Source organism: Ornithorhynchus anatinus, chromosome 6 (assembly GCF_004115215.2).
Source record: "Ornithorhynchus anatinus isolate Pmale09 chromosome 6, mOrnAna1.pri.v4, whole genome shotgun sequence".
In the NCBI taxonomy this organism is placed as follows: domain Eukaryota; kingdom Metazoa; phylum Chordata; class Mammalia; order Monotremata; family Ornithorhynchidae; genus Ornithorhynchus; species Ornithorhynchus anatinus.
This window is the reverse complement of record NC_041733.1, coordinates 27,053,967-27,070,819: the sequence shown is the minus strand read 5'-3', so window position 1 is coordinate 27,070,819 and position 16,853 is coordinate 27,053,967. Positions and strand designations below refer to the sequence as shown.

Sequence of the window (16,853 nt, the reverse complement as noted above, 5' to 3'; positions counted from 1 at the left end):
ATCTGAACTCTGTTTCACTTTGTTATTTAATGTGTTGCAATACTTTGTGGAACTTAATCCAGTGACTAAATAAAATGTCAAACTTTGGAAAAGTAAAGAATGGGCATATTTAAAGAAAACCATTTCATTCTAAAAATCAATTAAAAACATTTATGTGCGTTTTCCCTACAACAATTGGAAGTATTTCCTGTGCTGTAGTACAGATGATCATGGAATGTACTCTAGATATTTTTCCATATTAACATGCTCCTAGAATCCTAAGACCCATCTCAATCAATGATTTAAATTCAAATAATGTAAATGAAAAAATCACACAATGCGGCTTTAACTTTCATTGAGTGTCTCTAGCCATTAGATTCAGTAACAGTAGAGGAGGGCAGTGTAAGGTGGGAAAGAGCTGATAAATATTTCTAAGGTTTAAAATAGCTTCTGGGATTTTTTTCTAGATGAATAGAATAGATATGACCTGCTGGTTCACAAGATTTTTTGTCTTTTCCAAGTCGATATCCTGAAGCACAGGAACACATCAGGTGATTGTCAGGGCTCTTGGTACAAAAATGCATGCATCTTCCATTATTAATTTTACAAGATTCCTCTGAAAGAAAATAAAGATAAAAACTGAAAAAAGAAAGAAAACATATTCCTAGGAAAATAAATTCTGCCCATCTAGAGAGCCAGCACTAACATTTTCTAACTTTAAAGGGGTTTATTTTAGCCAATTATTTTTAAGGAAATACAGAATGCAATAGAAGTCAGATCAGTGGTCCATTCAAATCATTATTCTGATACTTCAAGTAGTAGTGATGATACTTACTGAAACCCACTGGGTGCAATACACTGTATTACACACTGGAGAAAGTACAACAGCAGCACAAATATTGCTGGCCTGTACAGATGATGAGTTTTATAACCTTGGAATTATTAGCTCTCTTGCTGTAAGCAGGTGATTGACTTTGACTGAAGATACTAGATTGTAAACTCCCTGAGGGCAGGAATCATGTCTACTTTGCTGTACTCTCGAAAGTGCTTAGTACAGCACTCTTCACAGAGTAAATGCTCAAGAAATAATACTTGTAGCATTCAAAATCATTCATTAATTGAAGAAATAGTGCAATAGTCACTCTCCTTGCAATCGTGCTCATAGTTCGTACTCATGCTTATAGGGATGTATCTTCTGACTTTCCTCATTTTTCTCTCCAAAGGTCCATTATGGAGTTATTGTGCATGAACCCACCTAAACTCATCTTAAACCTCAGAGCTTTAGTACAATGCTCTGCACAGAGAAAGTGCTCAATAAAAACCATTTATTAATGTCCTATTTTTGCTCCTTGGCCCATATAACTTAAGACTGTAAAAGGACTAAAATTCAGATAATTGACAGAAAACAATCTTGGGGGAATGAGCAACATAGGCAATCCATAAGCGTCTTGAGAGCAGGAAATGTGTCTTCTCACTCTAGTGTACTCCCCCAAGTGCTTAGCTCAGTGTTCTGAATACCATAAGTGCTTAAAAAATATCATTGATTAAGCTCTTCCCAGCATTCTCTAGATTGTTACCTCATGGTGGGCAGGAAGCACGTCTACCAACTCTGATGTATTGCTTTCTCCCTAGCAAATGGTTCACAGTAAGCCCTCAATAAATACCATTTATTTATTGATAACCAGCGCTGTAGGAATAGACAACTTGAGACTGGAAAACCGAGAGCCGTGCTTGGGGAGACTGTGGAAGGAGCACTAGGGGTGCCTACCCTGTCTTACATAGACCCAAAGAGGACACACTTAACTTCTTTTGTCACAAGTGCAAAGCATCCAGGATGTGTAAAGGCCTACAGGACATTGTGTATTTCAAGAACTACAGCATGCTATTGTGTTCTAAAATAAACTTAATAGATAATAATAATTATGGTATTTGTTAAGCGCTTACTATGTACCAAGCACTGTTCTAAGCACTGGGGTAAATACAAGGTAATCAGGTCATCCCACGTGGGGCTCACAGTCTTAATCCCCATTTTACAGATGAGGTAACTGAGGGCCAGAGAAGTTAAGTGGTTTGCCCAAGGTCCCACAGCAGACAAGTGGTGGAGCCAGGATTAGAACTCACGTCCTCTGACTCCCAAGCCCAGTTCTTGCTACTAAGCCATACTGCTTCTCATAGAAAGAGAATTTTAAAAATGAAAACCCTTCCCCAGACAAAGCCATCCTTGGCCATCTTCTTACACCAACTGACGTTCCACAGAGATGTGGCTAAATGTTCCTCCAAAGCAAACAATACCAGGATAGGATGTTTAGCCAGTGAGGGTTTTGATCAAATACTGAAAGAAGGAAGGCTGGACAAATGCAGGTCCGACAAGTGTGGCATTGATAAACTGAGTTGTCCTCCAAATGCTATGAGTTCTAGGCTTAAAACCTGATAGATATTGGCTGTCAGTTTCATAAGTTTTCATATAAAAACTTTTCTTGTTTCAGTGTTATCCAAGTCCTCTGAAGCAGTGACCTAGATGAGATAATGTCTACTGTGTGCATGTTTTCTCCTGCTAGAACAAAGTGCCTGTATTCACTTTGATTTTATTCTTTTAATGTGGCTTCTAATTTTGTATTTCCACTGCTATTTTTCTCCATTCCCTCTTCCCAAAGTCTGCACTTTTGAATGAAAGCATTCTGAATGTTTTTCCTCATCAACCAATCAATAGCTTTTGTTGGGTTCCAGTGTGTTCAGCACTTGGGAGAGTATAAAAAAAAAACTAGTGTGTATTGACCCCTGTCCTCATGGAGTTTACAGTCTAGTAAGGGAGACAGACACTTCTTGATAGGTGGCAATAATAGAGTATTTAAGTGCATACATGGTGTAATAGGGCTGAAGTGGCAGTTGGGAGATATTTTATAGGGAAATTATTTCTGCCTGCCACAATTAAAATCAAAGTAAAAAACCTATCTTCTATTAGCGAAGTGTTCCTTTCATTTCCATATCATCCCCACTTTATCAGTGGATTATAAACATGTAGCTCTTCCCCGTGTCTTAATTAGAGTCCTTCAGGAGAGAAATGAAATTTTACTAGAAGACCTTGACTTATGACTTTCTGAGCTATGATGAAAGGCACTCCAACTTTTCTAAATTTACACTCTATTTCAGGTTTGCAGCATGTTGGTTTTGACTTTATGATCCCTTACAAAGCTGTAAGTAACATCCCTCATCCAGCCTTCCCCAGTGCTGGTCCATGATGCTCTGTTCTCCCTCTTCTACTCCCTCCCCTCCCCTCCCCCATCCCCCAACCCCCATCTCCACACTCCAAACATGTCTCCCCCCCCCCCACTTTCCATCGCCTGTTTAGTTCCTGTTATTTTTTATTGCACTATATTGTATTTGGCAGTCCTGTCCCCTCCAAAGCCTTGGGCCCTGTTTTCTGGGACTGGGAAGGGCAGGAGATAGAAAAGGATAGGGTCCCAAGTGGGTGGTCACCTAGGACTTTTTTCTTGCTGACCACTCCTTATCTGCCACTACCATCCACCACCACCACCTGCCTTTCCCCTATCCCATCCAGTTGATAGGTGATAGCTGTGAGTTCCAGAAGAGGGCAGGGTCAGCAGCTCTTGCAAAAAAAAAGAATAGAAATAGAACACAGAGCCGGGCATGGGAGTACAGGGAGATGGGGGAGTACAGGGGAGGCAGGATGGTTCAGAAATTCACTGCCTTTTATAACATTGTTCTGATGATTAAATTGGTTTCAAGATATATTCAACTTATGGTTCAGTTTTCAGGGACAAACAGTGTCATGAGTCCAAGGACTGCCTTTGTCGGAGAAAAATAAATAGGCATTCATGCCAGGTTCTGGCCCAGTGCAGCCCTAAAGGAATGTTTGTTTCAAAAACATTACAGGTAGAATCAAAGGATCCCTCAGCTCCAAGAGTCAATGGCAAATTTGCTATGATTGTTTTCTGCTAACTAAACTTTTAACTCTTGCAAGCTCATACCTAGTGAACTACAGAACAAGTCAGAGAGAGTGTCAGACAATGCAGATTGCTTGAAACAAGCTCTTTTTCTTTTCCACCCCATTTTGAATTTCATCCAATGTGACTGAAACCAGCTATTTTAATTGTTTTCAGACCACTGAAACGATGGTTATCCCAAAGCAGGTTTTTGATAATCTAAAGAGTTTAAAAAACTACCATTTTGTAATGGGAATGCCTGAAATGATATAGCTAACCACAGATTCACATTTAGAGCAAAGTCGTTGATTAAATGATGACAAAGAATGAAGTTCAGAAATGATTTAAAATTTTGTGGATGATGTGCAAAATGTATGTGTGAAAAAGCATCTCTTCTGTGAAGGAAATTCCCAAAGGGTCTCAGTTCAGCAGTCAAGTTTTCAAAGGCAAGATTTAGGTACATAAGGAGTCTTTATAAATCATATACGAAAAAGTAATTGTAAAAGCAATGGCTGGGTTTGAACATTTGGAAATGTACATTGTAAAAAAGCATTCTATACTTTTTTGCAGATTTTCATCCACTTTAGGAGAAAAACTTTAAATCATAAATAGTTTATTAGTACATACCCAATTCACAGTTTTTTCCTTCAAATCCTGGTAGACACCAGCATTCATAGGCATTAATGTCATCCTTGCATTGGCCTCCATTTAAACATGGATTGGAATCACACTGGTTTCCATCTAAAAGCCAGATCAAAAAAGAATGTGCCCATAAGTTACTGATAATGTATTTGACTATTCTATTTGACTATCAAATGAAAACAAGGTTTTAAAAAGTTAGAAAGAATAAAGTATTTACTGGAGATGTAGTGTGTCAGCCGCTAGTTCTAGGAACTGAAAAAAAAATGTTTCATAGGATACAAATGTCCCAGTCTCTTTATATTTCTGGGAACTTCTCCACTGACAATTAGGCTACTTGAAATTCAATGCCCTTCCAAGCAAGTCTAGGCAAGAAAGGTAAAAGGAATGTGGAGAGAGGAAAGACAGGAACCAGAAGAACCATTTAAAAACCTAGCTTTTCCTCACACACAGTTCCTCCTCAGCCAGTACTGCAAAGAGCTTCAGGGAAGGAGCAGAACACCCAAGGAGGGGGAAGAGAAAGATGGAGGAGGAAGAGGAAGAAAAGTAGGAGGAGCAAGATTAGCATGCCGCAGGATTGTTGGGAGATGAAACGCAAAAGAGGAAATGACGACATGACAGTAAGAAGTAAAAATATACACATAGGGACAGATGGAAAAACTGAGAAAATTAAAGTTGAAAAAGCTCTAAGGAGCAGGAAAAGATTTTTTGGTCAATGTGGGAAAGGAAATGCTGCCATAAGAAAAGAAAAAAAAAATTGAGTGCCATAGAAATGCATTATAAATATTTTAGAGTTTACAATGAATTGGAAAAAGATGTCCTTGTTTCTTCATGTGTCCAATCAGTGAATGGTATTTATTGAGGTATCTATTGTGGCAGAGAACTGGGCTAAGGGAGAGTTCAAAACAGCTGATAACCTCGTCTCAAGTAGTTTCTCTCTCTCTCTCTCTCTTTTTTTAAATGGCATTTGTTAAGTGCCTGTATGTGCCAGGCCCTGTACTAAGCAATGGGATAGATACAAGCTGATCAATCTGGACACAGTCCACGTCCCACATGGGGCTCACTCTTTTCTTCCCCATTTTACAAATGAGGTAATGGAGGCTCTGGGAAGTTAAATGATTTGCCCAGGGTCACACAGCAAATAAATGGCGGAGCCAGGCTTAGAGGCCTGGTCCTTCTAACTCCCAGGCCCATGCTGTCTTCACTAGGCCACACTGCTTCTCTTTTCTCATCTTTTTTTTGTAATTTCAAATTTTGCTCCCAGATTTTAAATATAAATTGGGTTTGAATTGAAGCATAGCTTATTCCACAATAGAGCACATTTCACCTTGCCAACTGTAAAGTTTTAGATTAAAAAAAACACCTCTTGATCTCTGTTGGTATATATGAAACTGGAATATCATTCACACGGAAGGAAGGGAATACATTTGGCCTTTCACCGAAACCAGAAATGAAGCATCTCAACTTGGTCCAGATTCTGAACTGGGTATTAACCTCACCAAATAATTCTTACACGTCCATTTCTTTATCCTGGGTAGGAGGTGAATAGAAGGACTGTACAATTCCACAATCATGGCCGTGTTTGTTTTTTTTCCAGTTCTAGAGGCACATCAAGCTTTTCCTCCTGATACTTGTCTCAATCAATCAGTGATATTGAGTCCTCTAGACTGTAAGCTCATTGAAAGCAGGGAATGTATCTGCCAACTCTGTTGCATTCTCCCAAGTGCTTAGTACAGTGCTTTGCACATAGTAAGTGCTCCATAAATACTGTTGATGATGAGAATGCTTATTGTGGCAGACCACTCTACTAAGTGCCTGGGAGGGCACGGTACAATAGCATTGATGGACACAATTCCTGAACAGTAGTTCAACAGCAAACTCTTGCCTGTTTGTCTGTCTTTTAACAGCCTTGAAATCTAATCCCCCTTTCACAAAAATAGCCCTTTCCCAAAGAAGTCTGTTTGCCACAAATATAAATACATTCCGTCCACTTGCTTAATGGCAGCATGCCTTTGCAGGAATAATTTGTCTCAGCTATATGGGAGAAGAATTATCTCAGATTTGTCTTCCCTGACTCTCAGAATTGGCCAGAAGGATCAGCTACATTTGCATTTTGTACTTACATGAACAAATCTGAATTATTTAAGATGTTTCATGGAGAGGGTCTGGGCTTTTAGCCAGATACAAAACAGCACATTTGCTGAAACATATCTTTCAAACTAGTTTCATTTTATTGTACAATTGTAATTCCTCTGAGTGCCCATTTGTAGGTACTTTGGGGTAAGGAGGAGCCCGCAGAGTCAAAGGCAAGAGGCCCAATCTTCCTTGAGGGAGCATTAACCATTTTTAGACTCTAGAATACCACCAAGGAAATAAGCCACTATTAGTTGGAAACTTCTATGAGAGTAGAGGCTTCAACTTTGTTAAATAAAATGCCTGGCACAAAACTGATGGAGATATTCCTGCAGTTCAGTCCAATGCTATTCCCAATGGAGCAATGAGATGGATGTATCTGTGACCCTACCAACCTGCCAGCCTTGGGCACTGAATGGGCATTACGGGTTCTTTCCACCCCTCAATTCTATTCACTGCTCTGATGGGAAGGGTGATGTCAGAAGGAGGGGCTGATTTTAGTGAAGACGTAACTTGCACGTCTTCCCCTTTTTGACTTGCCTGTTAGCATCTTTTTAGGCTGTCGTTGGCAAGCACAAGACTCCTCTGCCTCATACTGTCACCCAGGAAAGCCATATAGTTTCCTTCTTCCTTACTCAACCCATCTGCCACCTGATGTTAACCTTTGCCCATCTCCCCTCACTGACACTAGCTCCACTCTCCTAGGCATGGATTTGGGGAAAAAAAATCCAGAACCTCCTTATGTTCCCCCATCCCACTTAAGCCTCAAAACCCCAAACAGGTATCTCCACCCCCACCCCTAACCTTACCTGTCCTCCTCCACCTTGCCCCTTCTCTGCCACACAGTTCCCTGCAACCCATGCTGCCTGGCTCACCCACACTAATTGAGGGGCAGTGGGGGGTGGTGAGGAGGAGAAAGGGGGAGAGAAAGTGAGACTAGTAGAATTGGAAAGTAGATAATAACAACAATGATAACTAGGGTATTTCTAAGGAGCATATTATGTGCCAAGTACTGCATTCATCATTGAATTAGATACCATATAAGCAGATTGGATACAGTTTCTAACCCACGAGGTGCTCCCAGTCTAAGAGGAAAGGAGAACAGATATTTTAACCTCATTTTACAGAGGAGGAAATTGAGACACAAAGAAGTAAGTGACTTGATCAAGGCCACACAGCAGATAAGTAATAATAATAATAATAATAATAATGTTGGTATTTGTTAAGCGCTTACTATGTGCCGAGCACTGTTCTAAGCGCTGGGGTAGACATAGGGGAATCAGGTTGTCCCACGTGGGGCTCACAGTCTTAATCCCCATTTTACAGATGAGGGAACTGAGGCACAGAGAAGTTAAGTGACTTGCCCACAGTCACACAGCCGACAAGTGGCAGAGCTGGGATTCGAACTCATGAGCCCTGACTCCAAAGCCCGTGCTCTTTCCACTGAGCCATGCTGCTTCCCTAAGTAACAGAGCTGTGATTAGAACTCAGGACCCATGACTCCCAAGTCTTGTGCTCTTTCTAGTGGACCACACTCCTTCTCAAATATAGGGAAAATAAGTATAAATTGCTTACCTGGGGAACAGGTGGCGGAGAGAGAGAGGGAGATTTATGTTGTGTTCGTCAGAGATGGCTAGAAGAGATACCCTGCTGTTGCTCAAGCTACCAGTTCTTCCAGCTGAGAGGCCAGTGATAGGGTTTATTCAGGTGTTGATAGTAATGACCCAGACCCACTGTTACCCTCCTCAAAGTTGCCCTGGTTTCAAATTCTTCTGCTGCCTGTCAGTGCTTAGGCAGGCACCTGGGTTACTTGCTCCTAATATGACCTAACTAAACTGGACTAGGATCTCAAAGTCAGCTAGCCAATACATGTGCAGAGATAACTCATAGAACTGGCTATATTTCATCTGACAACCAGTAGGGGACATCTGTGATAATACTGTACTGGCATCATTAAAAAATTGAAAGATTGAAAGATTTTAACAGGGAAGGTTTAGGGGTTCATGAAAGTTGGACCTTTTTTAGGGGAAATCTTTGTGGTTTTTTTTTTTTTTACCAATTCCAGGCAGGTACTAGGAGAAGAATCTCTGTTAGGTAAACCTTAAGGGGGCTCACAGTGGTGACATATTTCTTGCAGATAATAATAATGATTTTGGCATTTTTTAAACAATTACTGTGCTCAAAGCACTGTCCTACAAACTGTTGTAAATACAGGATAATCAGATTGAACACAGTCCCTAACCAAGATAGAGTTTACAATTTAAGGTGGAGGGAGACTAGGCATTTAATCTTCCTTTTATAGATAAGGAAATTGAAGCACAGAGAAGTTAATGATTTGCTCATGGTCACACAGCAGGCAAGTGGCAGAACCAGGATTAAAATTTACATTTTCTGGCTCCCAGATCTGTGCTCTTTCCTCTCAGCCATGCCATATTGTAACTAATACATATCTAGAAGAGCCTAGGTTTTTTTTGTTTGGCTTTTTTTTGGTGGTGTTTTGTTTTGCTTTTAATGATATTTGTTATTTGCTTACTGTGTTCCAGGCACTGTTCTAAGCACTGGGGTAGATGCAAGATGATCAGGTAGGACAGTCCAAGTCCCACATGAGGTTCACAGTATTAATCCCCATTTTACAGATGAGAAAACTGAGGCACCAAGAAGTTAAGTGACTTGCCCAAGGTCATAACAGCAGACAAGTGGCAGAGTTGGGATTAGAATCCAGTTCCTCAGACTTCCAGTCCCTCAGACTCCCGGGCTTATGCTCTTTCCACTAGGCATATCTATTGGAGATAAAAATGAGCTGTTTTTCGAAGATAATAGTTTTCCTGGACCAGTAAAATAAAGGGCCAAAGATTGTCATATTCTCTTTGATGGACCCGATTTTTAAATTATATATCCAAAGATTACCTCGCTAATGTTTTATATATTTTTAAAAGATGAAATGAATTACTTACCAAGATACTGCTTCCAAAATTCTGTCTATAATGAAAAAGTGATAAAAAATTAAGTTACATTTTTAAATATGTAAATTGCTTGTTCCTTTTCAAGAACTGTGTGGTATACCACAGGTTGCCCACATACAACATAATGTACAAATTGTGTTTCAGAAGTTCAAATAACAGTTTCTTGGCTAAGCAGTCATTTCTGCAGATCCCCCTTATCCACCCAAATGAGAAAGGATGTTTAAATGCTCACAGTTTTCTCTGTGTTTTCAAAAACTTCTCGTGCTTCCTCAAAGCTGCATTTTTCTTCGATACACTCTCTCTCTAGGTTTCCTTGAACAAACTCTTCGAGTTTACCCGAATTATACCTCCGTATCCGATGAAGGACTTTGGTGGCACGTTCACGATCGATAAAAACTGCAATTTAAGGAGAAATACTCAGTGGTCCTAGAAAAGAAATGCATCATCACACGAGCCTTAGATTTATCCTAGGAAAAACTTGATTGTCAATAACAACCACTCCATTTAATCACAGATACTGAATTTGAGTTCCCCAATGTTACTTTCATTTTTTTTTTGCCTGGGCAGTCATAGCAATCCAGGGGCAGATGACTCTGTTTTGGCTGGAGGAAGGGCCCAGAAAGGCAAAATTACTAATAGAAAATACCAAGTTGCAGGTGTTCTTTTGAGGTGATGTGCTGCCTTCCTCATATTTGAGGATGAACTTTCTCGAACGGCTTCACAGTCAGGACACTCAGTTAAATTTCAATGGCAGTGATATCTTCTCTGTGACTGACTGAAACTCAAAAAATACCCCTTAGGTCCTTTGTCTTAAATATAATGACTCTTCATTCCTAGAAAGTTATGTGTCCAAGTGTTCTGAGTGTTCCTGTGGGATCTGGAAACTGGTTTAAACTCTTGACTCCCAAGATTCCATGCCTAGAATTCAACTGAAACTATCCATTTGATCATATTTATTGATTGCTTACTTTGTGTAGAGCACTGTACTAAGCGCTTGAGAGAGTACAACCTAACAGTAGACAGACACATTCCCTGCCCACAACAAGCTTACAGTCTAGGGGACTGTAAACTCTAAAAAGTTAAGGCTCTCAACTTGGGTACCACAGTCTGCGTCATGAAGCAGAAGTTTTCAGAGATGTCGGAAATTTTTGGAATAGGACTTGTAACTTGTTCTATTCATGCCAGTCTAGAGAAACTCTGATGACATACAAACAACTAGATGCTTGTCAAATAGACTCCTCCGGTCACATTGGGGCTGTCCCTTTCTGGGGAATGACTCTGCATGCTCCGACTTGGGAATTATCAATCAATCAATCACTTGCATTTATTGAGCACCTAATGTGTACTTAGAGCACTGGAAAAGTGCAACATAACAGAGGGCAATATAACAGAGTCGGTCAACATGTTCCCTGCCCACAAGGATTTTTTGCAGATAAATTTGGTCCCTGGAGTTATTTACTACCCTTTAAGGCTTTGGTTTTTTTCCACAATAAGATCCTTTTTACTTAGATGCCATCCCTGCAAATAATAATAATAATAACAATAATAATAATAACTGTGCGATTTGTTAAGTGTTTACTAGTGCCAGGCACTTTACTAAGCATTGGGGTAAATAAAAGGTAAGTGGGTCAGAAACATAGAACTCATGGTCTTAATCCCCATTTTACAGATGAAGTAACTGAGGCACAGAGAAGTGAAGTAGTGAACTGACTTGCCCAAGTCACACAGTAGACAAGTAGTGGAGGTGGAATTAGAACCCAGGTCTTCCAACTCCCAAGCCTGTGCTCTTTCCACTAGGCCATGCTGCTTCTATGTGTGAAAGAACTTAAAGGACCAAAAAAAAATCACAAATTAGGAAACTTAAGTTCTTATTCTTTGGTTGATCACCGAGTCTTGCTCTCCCTGCCAAGAACCCACACTGAGCTTTTCTGCCAGAGGCACAGGAGTCAGATTCATAACTCACCACAAGAGAAGAGTGATGCTTTCCTGTGACCAAAATTGCCGTTGGATGTCACTGCTTTTTATTTGAAAGTTAATCGTGCAAAACAGAACTGTGTATTTCAGAGAAAACAGTTTCATCAACTTTAAGTGAGGATTAAATCCTACTCCCTCCTGCTTAGACTGTGAGACCCATGTGGCACAGTGACTCTCTGACCTGATTAAGTTCTATATACCCCAGGACTTAAAACAGTGCTTGACACATAGTTAGCACTTAACAAATGCCATTAAAAAAAATTAAACCATGAGGATTTACAAGTGTCCCATCCATAGAGTAGAAATGTGAAGTAACATGTCAATATAACTTGGATGTGACTGGAAACACTGGAAAACAATGGCATTTTCCCCATGTAGTTTTCATTTTGGAATCAAAGTGCACACTGTCATGTCTCTTAGAATACTGTTGCTTCCACTTTTTCTCCCGATTGAAGCTTTTATACGATAACATTTCTACATTTTCAAAGTGCAGACTTAATCATGTTAAAGTCAAATCTGATAGACATCTAAATATCCTGAGAAAATTTCTTAAAAGAAATAGCTATATTCACTAAAGAAACAATGGGCAAAACAACAGGTGTGCAAAATGACTGCTAAATATTGCTGCCAAAGCTTGCTGAAACATAGAGTGAACATATATTTCTTTATGTGCCCCCAAATAATCAAATTCAATAGATATTTAAAAGAACAAACCTGTACATTCAGCACTGAAGAGATATCCCACAAGACAAATGGTAATTATGGCAGATTTTCCTGCCATTTTCATGCACTGCAACCCTTGCTAACGAATTGTGCAAGCAGAGGAAGTTGACCAATGATTCCAAAGGGCAAATAGATGTTTATTTATGCCTGGTAACTAGTGTCAGACTATCTGAATGAGTTCTCAGGATGGTGTAGGGCGGGGTGGGGGGGTGGTTGATAGGTTAAGGTGGTAGGTAAGAGAGAAGAAAGTAGGGAGGAGTGGGCTTTGCCAGGTGGCCCCAGCCCCTCTCTGATGTCATTTGTCTTGTACCTAGGGAGAGTGGGGCTACTATTGTCCCTTTTGCTTTTGATGCTTTGCCAAGAGGACAGGATGAGGCAATTAGGTGGGGTTGTAGTCACTTCTCATTAGCAGCACAACATTTCAGGACTCCCCGGAGGCGATAAACATCATCCATCTGTTAAATTTAAGGAAGGAGAAGGTGGAGGGAGAGGGGGCCCTGGCCAGGGTTAACTCAGCTGAAAACATTCCAAACAGCTCAGTTCACTCAACTGCCATGTTCTTCTCCCAGTACAGTGAGGTTTAGAGCTGAAAGGCTGTTGTGCCCAGACTTCCCTTTCCCTCACCACTTCTTTCTCCACTGTACTCGTGGGTGGCTCTGCTTTCTACCTGAAGTAAGAATATGACCCAGCAGAGATGCTACTGTTCACTGCAGCTCCTTTCTACATTCTGAGAAGGAACTGCATACTTGTGTTTAGCCTGGGTGACCTCAATTGTTTCCCGGGGGCAATCTGAGAACATCCAGTTTTCTTGCAGACTGGGGAATGTATTAAAGATACATTTTTACACAAGAGAATGAAGAAATAGCAGTTGCAGCAGGGAGTTAATCTCATAGGTGACTGAGATTGGAATAATAATAATAATAATGTTGGTATTTGTTAAGTGCTTACTATGTGCAGAGCACTGTTCTAAACACTGGGGTAGGGGAATCAGGTTGTCCCACGTGGGGCTCTCAGTCTTAATCCCCATTTTACAGATGAGGTAACTGAGGCACAGAGAAGTGAAGTGACTTGCCCACAGTCACACAGCTGACAAGTGGCAGAGCTGGGATTCAAACTCATGACCTCTGACTCCAAAGCCCATGCTCTTTCCACTGAGCCACGCTGCTTCTCTAGCCACGCTGCTTCTCTGGAAGAGAGCAACAGGGAAACTCCACCATGAGCTTGTTCCCGCAGGATTTACACAGGAGCTCAGGGAGCTAGGAAGTGACCTTGAACACCCCTCGATGTGCCATCCAGCCACTCAAGCTGCCACCACTGTAGTCCCCAGCAAGAGCTGCCCTCAAATGAGCAGTGTGGCCTAGTGGAAAGAGCATGAGCCTGGGAGTCAGGGGATCTAATCTAATCCCAGCTCTGACAGTTGCTGTGTGAATTTGGTCAAGTCACTTAACTTCTCTGTGCCTCAGTTTTCTTAAATATTCAATGAATACGATTGAATGAATAAAATGGAATTCAATATTTTTTTTCCTATTTAGACTGTGAGCCCCTCATCTGACCTGATTTACTTATATCTGCACAGCACTTAAAGCAGTGACTGACACATAGTAAGTACTTAACAAATACCTTATTATTATTACTACTACTAGTAAAATATTAATAATTAACTTAATAATGATAATTGGGTTATTTGTATTTACCCCAATGCATAGAACAGTGCTGACAAATAGTAAGCACTTAACAAATACAATAATAATGATAATGATAGCCAGATGCTGCACATTTACCCCAGTAAGGGTTGATGCATCCTAAGCTGTTGCCCTTAAGAAGAGAAAGTTTTACTTGATATCATAATTGCCAACTTTTCAGTTAGGATATGGGGCAAATTTGGGGTGGGGTGTTGAGGGTACTAGATTCATTCATTCATTCACATTTATTGAGCACTTGCTTGGCACATAGTAAGCACTTAACAAATACCATCATCATCATTTACAGAGCACTTATGTGTGCAGACCACTGTACTGAGTGCTTGGGAGAACACAAGAAACAAAGTAATGGAGTTGGTAGACACATTTCCAATCCACGTTGAGTTTACAATCTAAAGCGGGAGACAATCATTAATATAAATGAACAAATTAAGGATATGTACGTAAATGCCATGGGATTAAAGTCGATGGTAAGGAGTTTCAGTTCGATGTGGAGGTGGATGGGCAACCAATGGAAGTTCTTAGGGAGTGGGGAAGCATGGACTGAACATTTTTGAAGAAAAATGATCTGGGCAGCAGACAGAAGTATGGACTGGAGTGGGGAAAGACAGGAGAGAGGGAGGTCAGTAAGGAGGCTGATAAGTAATCAAGGTGGGATAGGATCAGTGCTTGGATTAAGATGGTAGCAGTTGGATGGAGAGGAAAGAGCATATCCGTCATCAGCCAACCAATAGCAGCAATACCTCTGGTTCAGTTGGTCTGTCCTGAACCAACCTCAGAGGGGCTGCCATTTGGTTCATGATAGCCACAGCAGGCAATGACAATATGGGGGGAAAAGGGATGCAGAGCCTTGTTTGATAGTGTTTGCAGGAACTACAGATGGCTTGTCCTCAAAGGTTCCAATCCCTAGGGGAGCAAGACCCTCAGGTCTGGCCCCCGGGGCCCAGTGAAGGCAATCAGATCCCAACAGGAGCTGGGGCTGCTCCAGGGTCTGCATTCTCCAGTAAGGGGAGGGAAGATGGAGCTTCCAAGGGCCAGGGATATGTCTGCCCGTCTGTCCAGAAGCTTCACTCCTTCTTGCTAAACCACAAGTGGCCACCCTTCTCCTCCGGATGACAGTAATGCATTGCCTAATATTGCTGCAAGGGAAAGGAGTAACTGGAATCGAGTCTAGTTCAGGGAGTTTGAAAGGTCATTAACTGAACAAAACTCAGTTTGGCTCTCTTGAGTACTTTGAGTGTGTAGTCAAACTTTTGAGATGTGATATCCAAATAACTGGCTTCAGGAGATTTTCAGATAATCAGTTTTGCATTATGGTTGTCAGACACATGCTCTTGCTACAGAGCACCTGTCCATGTTACCGTCCTTGGTCAAAACCTAAGGGAGGTTTCTGCCACAGGGCCATTATCTTGCACTACTCCCAGATTATGGTTAGAAGGGGTAAGGGAGGAACAATCAGGCCTGGAACCTGCCATGGTAACAATGAAGCAGAATAAATAGTGCCCCAGAGTACGGGGATTCAAGACCCATTGAGTGAAAATGGAAATACCAACCCCCTGATCAAGTTCCTGGCTGCCTGCAGAGAAGGAAAGCTATGGTTTTCAGTGTCTAAGTCTCCCGATCTTGGTGTTGGGGAAGTTGGAGCTACTCAGTCCCCCTTGGCCCCTCTCACTTTCTTGTTTATTCCTACAGACATAATCCAATTGAAGATGAATCACAATAGGTTTCGAGGGAATTAAGCAGAGAACTAAACATAAACACAGATTCAAATAGAACAACCCTGTTTTCTGGAGTCCTGAACCTGAGGACCCGTTTGGAGATTAGAACCACTGGGGAGATGACAAAAGTGTGGAAAGGAAGCTTGGCGGCTCCTAAAGTAGTTGCGAGTGTTTTTTTCTTTTCTTTTTTTTGTTAAGCGCTTACTATGTGCCAGGCACTGTTCTAAGTGCTGGGGTAGGTACAAGGTAATCAGGTTGGACATGGTCCGGGTCCCACATGGGGCTCACAGTCTTAATCCCCATTTTATAGATGTGGGAACTGAGGCACAGAGAAGTTAAATGACTTGTCCAAGGTCATACGCAGAGAAGTGGCAGATCCGGGACCTGAACCCAGGTCCTTCTGACTCCCAGGCCCATGCTCTGTCCACTAGGCCATGCTGCTTCTCATTTATTGGGTAGCTTCCATGGGTTTAAACATTCCACTACCATTCTCTCTCATCCACATGGGAATGAAAGAAAATCAGTATCACAGTTGTACTAACAGCTTTTTTTTTTGACATACTGATTTAAGAACACATGATGAATTAATGCTGGCCTTTTAGAACCAATGCTGGTTGACTTCAGGCAGATTTGATCTGAAGTTGAACTACTCTGTTTGATGTTCCATTATGGAAAAATTACGCATTTTGTGTACCCAGCAGAGTAAAACTAGCTTAATTTTTAACTTGGAACTTGTTCAGTTGAAAACCAGAGCTTATATTAACGGTAATTTGATGGACTCTCTTAAGACTTGAGCCAGGTAAAATATTTGAGGAACTTCAGCTACATCATCAGAAAATTAACTCTAAAGGAGAAAAATAAAACAAAACGTATGGATAGAGTGCCTCTTTGGGAGAAAGGAACATCTAAAATCAAAAGATAAAAATGAGAATTGACTCCTTGGACAAGTTCTATCAAGCTTCCTTGTTCCTCACAAACACAGTCTTGTTCAAATTTCTTGTTCAAAAATTTTATTAAATAAAATTTTTTATAATCAAATATGTTGGGAAATGATTTAAAGAGTGAACGCTTGGGTCAAGA

The 16,853-nt window shown here is 40.9% G+C and overlaps 1 protein-coding gene across 1 annotated transcript in view; it reads right to left on the bottom strand.

Annotated features, from left to right (window-relative positions):
- The window catches only part of F9 (coagulation factor IX), a 32,768-nt gene extending 20,278 nt beyond the window's left edge, over positions 1 to 12,490 (bottom strand). Inside the window, exons 1-5 of the mRNA XM_001513506.4 lie at positions 12,347 to 12,490; positions 9,891 to 10,054; positions 9,650 to 9,674; positions 4,551 to 4,664; positions 467 to 595 (exon numbers count right to left, since the gene is read on the bottom strand). Coding sequence (XP_001513556.2) covers positions 467 to 595; positions 4,551 to 4,664; positions 9,650 to 9,674; positions 9,891 to 10,054; positions 12,347 to 12,419 — 505 coding nt within the window. The 5' untranslated portion in view covers positions 12,420 to 12,490. The remainder of the gene's footprint in view (positions 1 to 466; positions 596 to 4,550; positions 4,665 to 9,649; positions 9,675 to 9,890; positions 10,055 to 12,346) is intronic.
- Between the last annotated feature and the right edge of the window lie 4,363 nt (positions 12,491 to 16,853).